At 38.3% G+C, this 17,902-nt stretch overlaps 1 protein-coding gene across 1 annotated transcript; it reads left to right on the forward strand.

Annotated features, from left to right (window-relative positions):
- Window positions 1-604: 604 nt before the first annotated feature.
- Window positions 605-8,232, forward strand: LOC149297918 (stanniocalcin-2-like). Its single transcript, XM_089488126.1, has 4 exons — window positions 605-758; window positions 6,123-6,265; window positions 6,993-7,204; window positions 7,830-8,232. The coding sequence occupies exons 1-4, from the start codon at window positions 605-607 to the stop codon at window positions 8,230-8,232; spliced, it is 912 nt and encodes a 303-aa protein (XP_089344252.1).
- The last annotated feature ends 9,670 nt before the right edge of the window (window positions 8,233-17,902 follow it).

The following is a 17,902-nucleotide window of genomic DNA, read 5'->3' on the forward strand; positions in this document are numbered from 1 at the left end:
GGGGCACAGTTAGGGGGAAGCCTGGAAGTTTTGATCAGTTGCTGTAAACTTTTCACTGTATCCCATCCCACTTGTTCTGAGTGTAATGCAGCACAATAAGCATTGTACTCTTTAACAGTTTCATTTTTGACCAGGTTATATCTCCCAGGTAAGTGCTGTGTACCTTTTTGTTACCTTGATCTCTCTGATTTTAGCAGCTGACAGCAGAGATCTTATCCCAGTGAGACCTGGAAGAGACAGACTTGTAACAAAGAAGTGTGAGCAGCCCTCGCAAGCAGACACCTCTGCCCTCTTTTCTGTAGTAGGGTATTGTGTGGGCTGGATCTCCCTCCCACTGGGGCTGTTGTCAAAGCAGTATTGTCCTCTGATTGGTCCACTTTGGAGACAACACCTGCTTGACTCCTTCATTCAAGTGACACCAGTGCTTGCTGGAGATATTTGAGGCACCATCCCTCCCAGATCCCAGTCATTTTCAGCACTTGGTGAGCACATCAGACAGGCGCAGCAACTCCCATTGAAGAAGGGGCTGAGTGGAGCTAGTGCTGATATCTCCTCTCACAGGGAGCTCACAGACACACAGCCTTAGATTTAATAAGACAGGACCATGTGCACAGATCTCTTCCACAAGCTAGTCACTCTAGGGCTGGTGTTCGCAACCTTTGATGCAGTTTTGGGCACAGATGCCACTGATCTGCCTGAGAGCACCCAGGAGAAGCTGGCCACCCAGCAGAAGGGGAGGCTGTCCCTGCAGAACACAGGTAAGGCATTCTATCAATGCAACAGGTAACCTCCTAACTTCTCAAACTCTGGACCTGACATAGTTACACCCCTTCCATCACTAACATACAGAGAGGGGTATTATATTAAAAGTGGGGTAAATATGATTGTAAAGCCTTTTTTTATTTTATTATTTATTTATTTATTTATATTGTAAAAAATAGATATATATACATATATATGTGTGTGTGTGTGTGTGTGTGTGTGTTTTATATGTATAAAAATATGATCTGCCAAGCGCCCACTGGTTAAATTGAGTTAATTTCCTTCCTGATGTAATATATCTCTACCCTGTTAGGGCAGGTTCCTTGGGCAGCAGTACATTGTAATTTGCTGCTTGATGACAAGCACCTTGATTTACAGAGTGAGATTGTCAGATAATTTCTTCTTGGTTTTTGGGAAGACTCAGCCAGCAGACCACGTGCTCCATGTTCATGCCTGAGAAGGAATTTTTGTACTCATCTCATGAGAATTGAAGGGTTAATGATTTGTACTGAGCTGAATTATTAAAAAAAAATTAAAATCCCAGACAGGCTGTAGTAAATAGGTTGGTGTTTTGTCTGTCATAAGCAAGGCTGAGATCTTTTACAAAAAAATCCCTGTCTTAGTGCTGAGCAAATATGTCAGTAAAATCCACATTGCCAGCTTGGGTAACAGTAAGACTTTCAGGGAATTGGTAGATTCCCAAAAATCTATTTTGCACAGAAGGGTGGCACTGTAAAGGTATTTATTTACTGGTATTGAAAACTATCATTCATTTATTTACATAATACAGCTTCTTATGTATTTTTTGGTTTTTAATGTTTGTTTTGTTGATGTATTAAAGCAGTTTAACCACCAGAGTGCCAGATGACTCTAGCTTCACAAGTCTGAAAGGGTTAAATATATACTATACTTTTTTAAATAAAGGGAGCAATTTAATTCTGTGATCCAAACACCCATGTGTGTGGTACTGTACCAAATACCTAATAATTTGGACAGGCTGCAGCTTTTTGACCAGGTTCGACTGAACCAGAAATGCATTACATGCCAATGTTGTGCATACCAGCAAATACAAGAAAACCATTCACAATCTACAGCATACTTGTGTTGCTAAAACAAAATAATCATCAATGATGGATTGCGCTATAAAAGTAAATGAAAGTAATATTCACAAGGGAAGAAAATACAGTTAGAACTAACTATCTGTACAGACAATTGTATTGACAATTCTGAGATTCCTTTGTATGCTTGATCTCAAACACTTTGAGTGGCCAAAGGCTGGGTAATGAATTACAGGAGCTTTTGGCACATCAAGTGTTTAAATCATCTGCAGATGTGAAATCCCACTTAAGGTAACACTGTAATAGAAACAGGTAGCATTGTGATAAATCTAAAGGCTGTGCCTTTTCATTGTCATCCCAGAATGTGGAGGGCAAAAATGTCTATACATATATATATATATATATATATATATATATATATGTATATATATTCTTAAATAATAATCAACTTGCTAATAATAAATATTTTCAAAAAAATGTTGCAGATTTGTAATATCATTGGAATATTTCTTGTAATATCATTGGAAACTCATAATAGTGAAGCTATTACACATACCATTATGGCAACGGAAATGTAAAAAAAAAACTTGCTAAAAATACATGCAATCAGCCCATAATGAGTATGCTGAGGCGACAAAAACATCAGCATTTACAGTGCGAACAGTTCGCTTGATCATGTATCTTTGTTCTCAGGGGTAGGAGGACAGCTATCATTCCTCCAAATAACTGCCCTCCCTTACACTCTTGTACAGATACCCTTCAGGGAGACTGCATGTGAATCACATCTCTGTCCGTTTCTCAGCTTGCTCAGACTAGCGCATGTCATTTTGGGAATCGCTTCCTCCCAGATGCCAATACAAGCACTGCAGCTTCGGTTCCCATTGCTGAGAATGAGCTAATACAGAACTACACTAAATGTCTTTATTTCTCTCTCCCTGGTGGTCCTTGCGCTTTATTCTGTATAACTCTTATTGTCCGGTGTTTATGATGACCCATTTAATGTGCCAGGGGTAGGAGTTGGAAAAAAATGATGCAATGCAGTAATATGTTAGTTCATCTAACATTTCTTGTCTGGTTTGTGGCCATGTAAACCTGTTAAGGGCAATATTTGGCCGACTGGGCATCATTTGGACAACCGTGTTGTCGATAAATTTATGTTACAATTGTTGTTTTTTTTTCCAATTATTATTTTTGGATAACCAGCAAATTCTGTAGTGTAGTAGCATATTTGTATCCATAACAATTAAATGTTTAACCCCTTAATGACAAAGCCTGTACATGTTCGGGCTCAAAATGCATTGTTTTCAATGGGTTTAGGGACCGCCCATTGTCCTTAAGGGGTTAAAGGGACCCTCCAGTGTCCCTGGCAGCTCCTTAAAAAAATTAGTACTTTAATATATTCTTTAAAATGATTTTTATCTCAGGGAGAAGCTGCTGCTCTAGAGCTGCAGAAGAACATCTCCACTATGGTCTGCCAGTTCACTTCACCGATTGGCTCCTTGAAAAGCACTTTCTGTACATGCACACGGTGTTCTTCTTAGACCCCCTCCTAGAATGCTAGTTAAGCCACAGCTCGAGCTGACTGGTGGTAAGCGTATCCATCAGTTATCCAAGTATGTGGAATGCCCCATGCAACATTTTTAAGCAAATTCAACCTGAGTTGCTCCCTTCATGTACGAGTTGGACGAGTTGTTCAGTTCAGCTCAGGTTAAACTCAGCACACGTCTAGCCAAAACAAGTTGAGTAAAAAAAGAACAGAATGGTATTCATGGGTACCCACCTGATTTGTAAACCCAAGTTAATATTTTGGCTTGACATGGGTATTTCAACTCACTACCTCAAGAGCTCACTTGGGGTTTTTGGGGTTTTTTGATAATAACTGGTCCAGGTTGCACACTGAGTTGTTTCACACTGAAGTTCACAGAGCAGGTCCTTGTTTATAGATCTCATTCCATCCTAGCCCACAAGATTGTTCTAAAATTCCACAGGCTAAGGGTCAAACTGTGAAAGTTTTTCTGTGTAGTAATTCCTACATGTGACATGGAAAGGTCTCACTTTCATCCTACTAGAAACGGTAGTCTTGCTAAGCAAAGATATCCAAGGAAATGTATGTTCTTAGGAGGTAGTAATTAGTTACTGGAATACTTGTATTAGTTAACAGGGGCCCCAGCTCAGTGATGAAGAACATTTGAGCTTGAGTTTCCCATTTTTCATCAAGGAGGTGTTTTTTAAGTAAGACTTTGATCTCTGTTACAAATAAGGTCACACTTCCAGGAAGCGACCAAGATGTTTAAAACATACTCAGCTCCAGGAGGTCACAGGGGCAGCAGCCTGTAAGGAATCTGATCCTTCTTTTACAACTTGTTTGCACTCAGTAACCCTGGGGAGGAGGGATTACACTTGGTAGGGTTGTGTTTGCAAAACATCAGGTTACTCTGATACTTTTCAAATAAAAACAAATAAAAGACGTCATATAGCAAATAATCACTTTACCCTCTAACACTGGAATGGTAATACCATTTGAAGGGGGGGGGTATTTTTACGGAAAATGGAATGTTTAACGAGCCGCAATTGCCTGGTAATCTTATTAATAATAATAATAATTTATAATAATATATTTATAAAATGTATCACCATGTACATTAAACGTATAACATATAAAATGCTTCTTGAAGTGATATGTGAAATAGGCAACGCAGATTTCTAGGAAAGGCAAGCTTGTTACAATTGCTGTACGTAGTAATTTAGGTTGAAAAAAGTCCATTAAGGTAAATTAAATAATGGCAATGGTCCTGCGTGTAAAATGGCAATTACATTTCTCACTGAATCCCTGATCTGAGATAAGAATTCTTCATAGACTCATATCTCCTGTCTTTCAGTAGATGTAAATGATTACACCTATGATTAGAGACCTAGCACCTACTGTAGCACCAAGTAACTGTCTAGTGAGGGAACATTTGTAAGCATATAGCTACCTCTTGGTACTATTGAGTAGCAACCCGCCCTGGGTGAACTGGAGATTGTTTCCTATCATCCTCCACACTGTTTAATGTACCCGTCTCCAAAAAGGCCGGACCACCACACAAACCCACCAGATGTGGAGAAAAGATCCCACCTCCAGCCCACATCTCCAGCAGGCTGGGTCCAGCCCTGGGACCATTCGGCTGATTCTGTCAGGTGTCCTATACCATAGGAGTACTTTATTAGCATTCTGTTGGATCTTTGATGTTATTGAGCACTTGTGTGTCATAATACAAATCTTTTTCCATTGTTGGTCTGAGATTTGCTGGGGTAACCTACGCATTAGCCATGAGTAGCCTATACACCGAGGAGATGTCCCTCCTCGGAAACGCATCCAGTTGGCTCATGACTTATCTTATGCTTCCCAGGCAATGACGATATATAGTAGACTTGTGCATTCGTATTTGGGAGAACATGAATACGAACACGAAGGGTTCTGGTTGATGCCAGAGGAGGCCCCTGCAGGCGGCCAATAGACTCACTTGCACGACCCTTTAACTCCTGACAGCGCAACTTTGCCTGGGGAGACTCTATTGGTCATTCGTACGGACCTTTAACTCTTGGAGCGGGGAGACCAGTGGTCTCTCCCAGCCAAGTTGCCGCCCCAGGATTTTAAAACTCTGTACGAGAGACTCTATTGGTTGCCAGCAACAGGTGCGCTCCATTGCTTGATGGCAGAGGAGGCCCCTGCTGGCAACCAATAGAGTTGCTCATACGGACATTTAAAATCCTGGCGCCATAGCTGCTGCATAGTGCGTACCTTGTTAACCACGTGTTAACCCCTTCTACAAAAACCGGCGAAAAAAACCAAACAATTACCAAACACAAGAACGGGCGAATATTCGTGGAATACGAAGATTTCCCCCCCCCCACGAAGACGAACATGAAGAGTTGGCCAGCGCCCAAGTCTAATATATAGTGTGCAAAATTCGAGTATAAGAAATTATTATAATTGTCAACCATATGGAAAACAAGGCGTTTGTTTTATATGAACTTATAAAAGAGGGTAGCTAAACGTTTGACTAAAGGTTTTTAGCTGTTTTTGTTTTTGCACTTTTTTCTATATGCCTCTGGGAGCCTGGAGTGTAAACCCAAGCCCAGTGTTAAAACACATTTTGAAAAAAATATACGGTACAAAGTCAATACAGGAATCTACCTTGTATAGTCATGTAAGGATTGAGCACCAAATGGAATAACGCTAATGTACACAACTAACGTACATTGCGATGTCTGTGCATTAAACGGTTTCAAGTCTTCTAATGAAAGTCTTTTTAATTACAGCCGAGATCCAACACTGCCTGGTGAATGCTGGAGATGTGGGATGTGGCGTTTTTGAATGCTTCGAAAATAATTCCTGTGAGATCCGTGGCCTGCATGAGATCTGCATGACCTTCTTGCACAATGCTGGCAAGTTTGATGCCCAGGTAAACGGCTTAATGCTAAATAATTGTATTTAATGCAGAATGGCCTATCCTTATACATCTTATTCTGATGGGAAGGGTATTCATTTCCACACCCCATTCCCTCTGGATTTTAAGCCTGCAAGCTTTACCTAATGTATCAGTTTATCAGTTTTTCTCATACCATTTTATTGTATGTACTGTAAGAATCACTGCATACATTGTTGGTGCTATGTAAAGATATAATAATAATAACCTCCAAACATACCCTTTGTTGTTGATCAGACATCAGATGATAATCAACTTTGGTCTAACTGGAGAAAACCTGGACATGACTCCAGCTAACTGAACAAAGCTAACGTCTCTATATAGGAAGTTGTAGAGTTGATCTGACACCTGAATGGGATGTCAAGGGGAAGGATGGGACAATCTCAACAATGAAGAACTGAATATGGAAAAAAAGAATTGCAGAACCATACCAAATTGTGAAGACGTATTCAAATTGTTTTCTTCTGGATTCCAATTAACATTAATTTGTTTTAGTGTAATAAAAATTGTCATCAGTACACTTCTGTTCAGAGTTATCACATCTATTTGATGTGCATGATGTTGCATTTATCTACAAATTAATTTGTAGAAAGCAGAAAGCACTAAAACCTTACAAGTAAAGTGACATTTTTTTAAAATGGAAACAATACTTTAATTTTTCAGGCAGGCTTTCATATTTGAACATTTTTTGTTCACCTTTCAGGGAAAGTCGTTCATAAAAGATGCCCTAAAATGCAAAGCACATGGACTGAGACACAAATTTAGCTGCATAAGCCGGAAGTGCCCTGCTATTAAGGAGATGGTCCTTCAGCTCCAGCGGGAATGTTATGCCAAGCATGACCTTTGCTCTGCTGCCAAAGAAAATGTCCAAGTGATTGTGGAGATGATTCGCTTCAAAGACCTCCTGTTACATGAGTAAGTGATGATAATCAGGGTGCATTGCGGTTCCACCGGGGCCAATTCTTGGTTGGGCTTTTGGAATTGTCAGCTAGCACCACGTACCAATCATTATAGATCTCTTTCCCTGTTTCTTTGTGAGACATTAAAGGTCTCTGAATCTAGTATCAGGAATACTGTCTGTTACAAAAAGCTTGAATAAGTGATATTTCTTCTTAGCAGTCACAGCGTACACTGGCAGTTTATTTAAGTACACTCCAGAAAGTCTACAATTCACGTTTTGGTAGAATCTTGGCATTAAATTATATTTTTTTTCTGCCTTGGATGGTTTTGGAATGAATTTGAGATTTTAGAACAAGGCTTAAGATATTGGTTTTTTATAACACTGATTATTACATTTATTATTACCAATTATTAATTATGTATGTGTCTTGTATGGATAATGCTGGTCCACGTGCAGGCTTCCAAGCATATATACTAAATCCAATGTCCAGTTTTAAATGGCTTGTGTTTAGTTCAAGTAGTAAAACTCTTGTATTGAATGTATTAAGAACAGTTACAAAACAAAAATGAGACAATAGCTAAGCTCTTACATATTTTCAGCAGTAATAATGTATTGAAGATGTTTTTGTTCATTTCCTAGACCTTATGTGGACTTGGTGAATGTCCTGCTGACCTGTGGGGATCAAGTCAGGGATGCAATCACACACAGTGTGCAAACGCAGTGCGCACAGAGCTGGGGAAGCCTATGTTCCATCCTTAGTTTTTGTACCTCCACTATACAGGGGGATGGGGCAGTTATCTCCAGTTCCAGCCACCCTAAGAAGCAGGGAGAGTCTAGCAAGTCTTCCCGTAACCACAGTGAGTCTCTTCCTCAGTCGGAAATGGATCGAGATGGCACCAAAGCTAAAAATGACAAGGAGAAAAATATCAAAGGGCATCCAAATGTCCATGCCCGTACCAAGACCGGTTATAATCCTAAAGTAGTATATAGCCCCCCGGAGCGCTCTGATGAACCGGCTGGTTTATCAGATATCAGAAGGTGAAATGGTACAACCACAGTCTTGATGTGTCCTTCCGGTGAAAAATATATCATAACCTTTCTATTGACATTCCAAAGCATTAACTATTCAAGAGGACAATGGTCCAGTGTATTTGTGGATTCAATGGCACCATCCCAGGCTCTTGCGAGGCGGATGGGGCATTTTTCTCTTCATGTTGCCTTATTTTTTTTTATTTTTAACTTTTTTCTTTCAAACAGGTTTTAACTGCCTATTTAAAGTAGATTTGGTCCTTTACAGTTCCGCAAATTGTATATATTGTGTGTACTGCCATGGAACTCTGATGTACTTCCAAATATCTCTAAATCAATTACATTGTCTGAAAAACATAAAGCGCGGACTACAAGCAGGTTTAATAAATAAGGGTAATAATCCTGAAGCTTTGTAAGTGACCAATCCCCTTTAAACTACTGTTTAATACGCGTCTTTGACTCATTTATAGGTGCAGTTGTACAAAACATTAACTGAATGTATTAGCAGGTGAAACCAAGGAAATCAGCCCAACTTCTAATATTATTCAGTTACCTCTCTGTGTTACGTGATTAAACGACAGAATTTTCAGTCCCTCCGAAAAACGTCCATGGGGAAAGACAGACCTGACTGAGGAGCAATGTTCCATCTAATTTTTCGTAGTTGGCGTGCGCAGAAAATTTCTCTTGTGCAAAAATTTTCACAGAGCAAAAATTTTGTGCGCACAATATCCGCGCCGCATAAAGTTTCACAAAAATTATTATTTTTTTTCTTTTTGGGGGGAAAACAATTTTTGGACGTGTGCGCTCTCTTAAAAAGCTATGTGCGCGCGCACAAGCGCACAGCTTAGAGGGAACGCTGCTGAGGAGCATTTTCTTTGCAATGTTTGGGTTTTCAGTGACAATTTGAATTACTTATAATTAGGCCTCAAAGTGTTATATTATGCAGAGATGGTAGAGCAGCACGCAAGAGCCAGGTATATACATGTATATATATATATATAATTCAAATGGTTTACAAAACCCCTGTTCCCTCTTTCTGTTACAACATTTTAAAACACTGTGTAAAGAAAACAAAAGCACATCTGCAGTATGAATCCAAGGAACCCATTGAATGTCTTGTTCAACAAATCACCTCAGCATGCGGTATATATATATATAAATATTATTATTGTTATTATTTTGTATTACAAGGACATATTTCCTTATCTTATGCAATGGATACTGCTGCCATGGTGTGTGTGCGTGTTTGTGAATGTATACATATGTAAATGTATGGATGTTTGTAGATATGCGTGTGTACATATAAAGAAACATATTATATGTACAGTTTGTGGATGTTGCATAAAGTGAAATGGTCGGTGTATGTTTACATGAATATCTACTGGTTCGATTTTTGCAATTAGTGTATATATTTAATGCTTCTATTTATTGTATTGTCTTTCTTTATGAACACATGTATACATAGCTGTACCTATACACAAGATACCAGTACTCTGATACACATCACACGTGCAGACACATTTAAATATTAAACACATGTACAAACACACTCTGTTTTTTGTTCAGCTAATTTAAAGAGAACAACTTTCCTGCCTTGTGTTGTATATATTCTGCGCCACTAGTAGTACATTTTGTTAAGCAATTTAATATAATTTTATACATTTCCATAATGTTATTGACATCATAACACTTTATTTATTGTTATAATTATTTTATTATTAATAAACTTTGTTTAATGGGGGTGAGTGTGTTTGCTTATTTTATCTATTTATGGGTAGTGGTTAAAGTTTACATACAGACGGTAAACTTGGGGACTGCTTGTTTTGTCATGAGACTCCAGATTTTACCTTCCAATTGTTATATGATATAAGTACCCACACCCCAGTTTATGCCTATCACCACTCACAAAGCTATCCATGAATTGTTGGGAGACTGCCATAAAAAAACAGGAATTTAGCCTAGATAGAGATCATTAGAACAGGTCTACTCACTGTTCAGCTTGACTGTAATAGTAATTGATATTAGGTAACAGCCATTAGCCCCATATCCTTTTTGGCTTAAGGTCTGGTCATTTGCCCCATGTGACTGACGGCCAGTATGGGCCTGTTTACAACCAACATGGCCTGACTATGCCCAACTAAAACCTCTGGGCACACATATCCATATGTCAGCATATTCCAAATATGTGTGCCAATACAAGGAAGATAAAATACAACGTTAACATCCAATAATGAGCGCCTGTTCCAACTTTGCATTATAAAGGGTTAACACAGCCCTTCATGCAAGTCAATGAGTAAGTGAATGAACCCTGGAATCTAATGAATACTACATTTGATTGATGCTCACAGCATTAATTTGGTGCGTTAAAAATCGAGTGGTGAATAACTCAACCAGAGAAGAAGACTACACCAGGATGTAATGGTACAAACATGCACCTAAACGCTAAAGCCTCAGGAACTGGTTGTTTAAGAATTAACCCTCAACAATAACAGAATAGTGTCTTCATGTACATTTGAGGGACCCAAAACATGATGCCTTTGTTGGGGGCATGGTTATAAGTGGGACTGGGATCAGGTTCTGACACGTACTTGACCACATATTGAAGAAAAATGCTGGACTATGATGTCATACGTTGGCGCACAGATTCAGTGCACGGGCATGAGGCCATGTGGGAGCTGTTTTTGAGGTCTGTGCTGCAAAAGCACAGACTTCAACCAATTTCACAGCTTGTGGGTTTGTCGGGGGATCATCTGATCTTCTCAACTGGCCCAAGATCTCGGCTTCCTCCAAAAGTGAGACAGTGGCGCAGCTTGGCGAGGCAGTGGGATAGTGCCTACATTTCAAGATGATGAGGAGGTACGTTGCCAGGGTCTATATAATATAATATGTTACTTTGCTTATGTTAGAAGCAATCATACATGAAACTCAAACCCTAGATTTATATATATATATATTGACTTCAGTTTACTGGTCATGTTAGTTAAGGGACTGCTGAGAGAACATTGCACAGTTTAACAAGCTTGTATGGTTGCCATATCAGACGTTTTTTTTCCCATGTTGCTGCCACTACCTAAAAGTGTAATAAAGTGTAAGAGTAATTACTTTTCTTCTGAGTTTATACATTTCACATCCTGCAAGACAGGGGCAGGCTGGCATGGGGGGTAGGAGGGCAATTGCCCCCCGACTGGTCCAAAATTGTTCACTAAAGGGCTAGTGAGGTAAGTAGCAGTACCAGGGAGGGAGTATGTATGTATGTATGTATGTATGTATGTATGAATGTATGTATGTTAGAATGAGAATTTATGTATAAGTGTGTGTTAACATGAATGCGTATGTGAGCATGAATCTATGTGTAAGTGTTTGTGTGTTAGCATGGTTGTGTATATATTTGTGTGTTAGCATGAATGTTACCAACTTCACAACTTGTCTGTGCCTTCTTTGCTCCTTGTCCGCCCTTCCAACATACACTCTGGCACACACATATGTAAACACACTTTACTCACACTTACTCATACTCACTAACACACTTCATTCTAACACACTCCATTTCACCCACTCACACATCCAAGCTCATACACAAACACCTACACATCCATGCTCACATATACACACACACAATTACACATCCATGCTGACACACACAATTACACATCCAGGCTGTAACACACACAATTACACATCCATCCTGACACACACACTTACACATCCATGCTGACACACACACAATTACACATCCATGCTTACTGACATACATATACACTTTTAACACTTTTAACACTTTTAAACATATACATACATCCCGCCGCTCTCACTTACCTCTCACTCCTCCAGCAGCTTTGTGTCCAGCTGCTCTCACACTGTGCAGGCAGCCTCTGTTTAACCACAGGGTCATGTGATGTCACATGACCCGATACGCTGTTTCAAAATAGTTTAGGAAGGGCCCTTCTGACCTGGAGCAGTGCGGCACAGGTCAGAAGGGCCCTTTCTAAACTATTTTGAACCAGTACAAGCAGATAAGAAGAAGGTGTTGCAGGGTCGCGACCGCTGCAACCCCTGTAGTTACGCCAGTGATCACGTGGAAATTTATTTCAGCCATTTACAAACATAAAAGAAAAAATATCTATACACATTGAGATACTCCTGAGTGGGAACGTATTGTAGGGCAAGCTATTATGCTGCTGTCTGTTCTGTCATCAAACATTCTCAAACATTTTTTGTAAGGAATGGGGATCAATGGCCCACTTTAAGTGTAAAGGTGAGTCCAGACGTGGGCCACTTTGCTCACTTGTGCCTAGATTGATGCCATCTGTACCCTACTGATATGTTTGTGTCTTTGTCTGTTTGGAGCTGTTGGTTCCATCATGCAGAGGAAATTTGCGTTGTCTTGCATTTCAGTTATTGACTACCCTTTTGAGCAGTATCAGACTGATCCTGTATATGGATTTGTTTCTCTGTAATGGCACAAGTGAGCTAAAACTAAAACACAAGTGAAATATTCCCTAGCATGGCTGCACCAAAGGGCAGGCTGTCAAGCTCCTCTCTGTTCTCAGTTGTGTTGTTCTTAAAGCTTTTTGTATGGGAAACTGATAATTAACATTGGCTTCCTTGCAAATAATATAATATAATAATAAGTTTACTTCTATATTATAAGCTGCTTCTAGCAGGACCTCCTCATCTTTTGTTTTTTTTAATTCAAATTGTTATGTGACACCTTATTTCTTATGTCCTGTTTACTCATCGTACAGCCCTATATAAATCAATAAATAATTCATAATAATGCTTTCTGTGTAGGCTACAGAAATACTGAATGGTGATTTGTTCTCTTCTGCCATCTTGTGGTTATAACAACAAACATCACTTAAGAAGATGCTGTACAAATCTGTGTTCTATAACAAGCCAAATAATATCTGTGGTAACCACAGGGGAACATTGGAATGATTTTATGTATATACTGCAGAGGCAGACCAATAAAATTGCCAAAATAAACTAAACATATATCACGTCATTTTATGCAAGCTGCAATTTTTTCACATTGTTACTGAAAATTTAGAAATGTTTTGACAGTTGCAGATGTTGTTCTTTAAAGTGCATTTTACATTTTGTATTAGCTGTCCATCTAGTTTTGTTTTTAGATTTAATACATCATTTTCTAGGTCTATTTGTCTATAACCACTTCTCTTGCCCCATCTCGTGGACCCCTTTGGGTGACATGGAATAAACTGGATAGCACGTAAATGGCCTGTACATAGTCATACCCACTGGACCATACCAAGCACTCTCTAAGCTGTTCACTGGCCCCTTCTAAGCCAGTAAAAGTTTTAAGAGAATGACTACCATGCAAAGCTAGATCATAGCCCACCACAAAGGTCACCCCAAATCAACCTCATTTATCTAAATGTTAATTCATAGCATTTCCATAACTATTGAAACACTATTTCTACACTACTTTAAATCATCCTTTTCAGATGGGTTATTTTGTTAGAACATTTATTTCAGTTTCCCAAAGCCTGTAAGATAAGCTCATACTGAAGTCCATGTAATCAGGACAGTTACTTAATGTCAGATAGAGAAAGAATGTACCTTCTTTGGTGTAATATGGCCAGCAGATAGTGCTCATTTATCTAAATGTTAATTCATAGCATTTCCATAACTATTTAAACACTATGTCTACACTATTGTACGTGACGGATTAAAGCTTTAGATCATGCTTTTCAGATCAGTTCTTTTGTGAGAACATGGAAATTGTTTTCAGTTTCCCAAAGCCTAGATAAGTTCATACTGAAGTCCCTGTAATCAGGACAGTTACTTAGTGTCAGACAGGGAAAGAAAGGGAAGTGCTCCTCCATTTAAATCCAGCACAAAGTTAAATCACTCATCAATCATTGTCTGTCCTTTGCTGAGTTGCTGGAACTGTTATTATATTATTATACTAAATTATAGAGTAATTATATTAATATATTAATCTACCCATTATATTACATTTACAATTGTTTGCCATCACATATGACCACATGAAAATGTATCTTCTTTAGAGTAATAACCAGTTTTGGACAGCAGATGTCGCTCCAAGAACATTTGGCATCTCGTGTAGTTGTGTTTTAGGATTTCTATTTTCATTTTTGTTTTATTTCTAGGGAATATAGGTATATTAGCCAAAGAGAATATGTAGTCTTTAACCAAATACTTTTTATTGGGCATAGAAAATGATGTAAATTTACATAAATGTTTGGTTAGAAACCTCTGAGATGCAGAAAAACTTTCTTGACATTGCATGTTCTTCTTCCAATAACATTCCACATATCTATGTAGATGCAGGAAACATTACACAAGTTATATGCACTCCAGGATCCAGGAGCATAATATCAATGCTTCCATCTAATAAAGAATATTAACAAACAGGGCATAAATAATACGGAGAATGTATTGCATTTTATGATCTGTTATATCTATCAATATTAGGCCTTCCCTAGATTTTATGTGACTTATAGCTATTTATGTAATTGAGTAATTTATAGGCACATTTTCTGTTTATTGTACACCTTTTTGTAATTTGTTCTTGGCCTGTAGAACACTGTGATACATTCATACCTACCAAGCATTTTCAAATCTTAAAAAGGCTATTCAATGAAGGAAAGTTAAATAGAGGGATTGGGTCCAAAAAATCTATACTTCCTAAAAAGTCACTTGAGAGGTATGATCTCTCTCCACATCATTTGTGCATCCCCAAGATGGCCATTTCTATTACTCCATGTATGGTTAATTGAGATGAAATGTTTAACCAACTGAATTTATTTATTTGCTATGTTTATTTTAACCACTGTTTTCCCTCTTTCTCATAGGGCTTTAGTTTGAAACTATATTTACACATGTAATGCATATAATATAAACATTTAAAATCTATGGTCAAAAATACAGGCCCGCTTTGCTGAACAGGGTCCATACAAACACTGCAGAGTTTTTATTACGGTATCCATATCAGGCACTCAAACACAGACACTTACTTGCAAACAGGGGGTACAAATCAGCTGGCATTAGATGACACTCTCACTGTCATCCTTGATGCAATCAGCTTTGCTATACCAATTTAAACCCATGACATACCATCTACATCACTGGTCCTATAGGGCCAGCTTTCTATGACATGCTTGGTATCACTAGTTAAACAAAATACATATTGCTGGGCTTTTGTGTATCCCCCAACAACCAAAATGCTATTAATATTGTGAGCAGTAACATTATTGGGTCTGATGTGTGTTAAACTAAAATACTATTTATGTTTCTGGAGATTTTCATATAGTTTATATTGGAATAGTTTATACTATTAAATGAACTGGTTATACAATGCTTTTTAGAGTGAGAATGCTATGGAGTTGTGTCATTGTAGATTCAGTAAATAAACATACTTTTATGAGAGGTAATTTCAGGCACTGTTGGGTTTTCAATAATGTATACATACGCATGGCCCTACGCAATAATTAATGACAGCAATGAACTTTAGACAGGCTGGTCTGCTTCATGTCAATGTACAGCATTTGAGTAAAAACCTATTACTGTTTAATATTATTCTCAAGAGCTGGGTGATCTCATATAGGATGACATATGACATTAAGCTCAAGTTCAAGAGGTGAATCAACATATTATGTATTCAAACTAAAATGTACATGCATACACCATTACAGCTGTGCATCCTGGATGTCAAATTCATTTCGTTCAATCCTGATAGTCCTGTTAGAACAGTTTTCTATTCACGTGCAATTAATGTGAGATTCTTTCCGTTACATGACAAAACAAAAAACATGGCACTCAAAAATCTTTATCCTTACATATGGGCCAATTGCTTGACACATAATTAAAACCATTTAACCTTTTTTTATGATTAAAATAACAACTCTGAGTAGGCAACTTAAAAACAAAAATCCGGCTAACCTGTTCCTCCAGTGCTTCATCGAGGTCAGGTTAACTGGTTAAAAGTAAGATAAGAGCATGTGTTGTTGCATTAATATACATGGAGCATTTCAACGTATTACCTATTATGTGTTTGTATAATATATTACAGTCCCGGAGGAATAAAAACGCGGTGTTTGAAAAAACAACTTTTGAGACATTACAAGTTGCAATTGCTTAATAGCTATCAAAGTCTGACCCCGTAAACCATAATTACCCTAGATTTGTTTCCCATTAAAACCTGCATTGCAGGTATTAATGTAAATGCCTAAAAGCTCTGGGAACAGAGTGCTATGGAGACTATGTCAGTAAGGCAAGTAAATGGGCTGATTGGGGAGATCAGGGATCTCCCTTGTAACAGGCCTATGCAACAGCAACACACTGGGAGTCCTGATGACCTAAGAGGGCCATCTTCCCTTAGTTTGGTGGCATGGGGGATGCTGCCACTCATCTGTTTGCCACAAGGTGATCTGCTTGCCACAATATGAAAATCCATATGAGACATATGACAACCAAAGGCTTCTAGACTATAGCAGGGCCAGATTATCCATTGGGCATCTTACATACAATGCTATACCAAGTATATTTTCCACCATGTTTGCACCTATGCCCTTTCTATAGAGGTTTTGTCTTGTAATGAAGGAAGCCAATCTGTCACAATGCACACAAAGACTATGTATAGTTGGTAACTGTCCTAAATTAATTGGTAATTTCTCAACAGAACCAACTGTATATGGCTGTGTCCTCCCTACGTGGGAGTCCATAGTTCCAGGTTAACCACATCATCTACCCTTGAAATCATCACTAGGGCAAATTATTGAGTCATAAATATAAAAAATACATAAATAAAATCGTATGATGTCATAATTCTGTCATAATTCTAGAGGTTCCTCATGCACAGATGCTTAAACTAAGATGATAATTCATTTAGCTTTAATTAGAGAACAGTAGCAAATGAACCCCTTTTTGTGAATGCATTGAAAATATACTAAGTAACATTTGTTAGAAACATTGAGTAAAATGTGCTTCATTGATTGTCCTACAGCATGCTTAACCACTATTAATAATGGTGGCCAGGTTGCACATGAATATATCGGAGAAAAAATAGTCCTGTAGTTGCTTCTTATTAAAATTCTTTCCATTTGCTGGGAATTAGCAATAATAATAGGTAGATTGAAAAAAAGGCTTTTTGGACAAGTTGATAGAAGAATTGAGCAGTTATCTCCTTCTTAACCTTAGTTGTGTCAGTGGCCTTATCTTTGTCCTATTTTAACATACAGATCACTGATAGTATGTGCCCTTAGGGGTGCTAGGGTCAAGTCTCGTAAAAACGTTTTTGAGGAGATGTGACCACTTTGTCCCTGGGTGCTTGTGAGGGGTTTGAAGGGTGTGGGGTGTTTTTGTGACAAGGAGGCAGATATTAGCCAATCTGACATCTTGATCTGCCGAAAAAAATCTGCTATCATGTTTGTGTTGAGGAACCTTTTTTCAAGGATGCACTTCAACAAACCTTTTGTGAAACCATGTTCTTCTATATTCTAATTTTTGCATTGTGGTAATGTACCTTGCATCCAAACCTGATAACAAGGGATTCCCCTAAGACCTGCTATCTATTAAAACAGAGGGTTTGGACACAAATCATGTCAGAAAATGTACTCTTCACTAGTGCCCATAAGATGCCCCTAGAAACCTAGCAACTTGGATTTCTAATGCTTTAAAGATACAAGAAACTAAATACA

The sequence above is a fragment of the Sceloporus occidentalis genome, unplaced genomic scaffold, assembly GCF_023333645.1.
Source record: "Sceloporus occidentalis isolate IW3139 unplaced genomic scaffold, rSceOcc1.0.p SCAF_36, whole genome shotgun sequence".
NCBI classification, from domain to species: domain Eukaryota; kingdom Metazoa; phylum Chordata; class Lepidosauria; order Squamata; family Phrynosomatidae; genus Sceloporus; species Sceloporus occidentalis.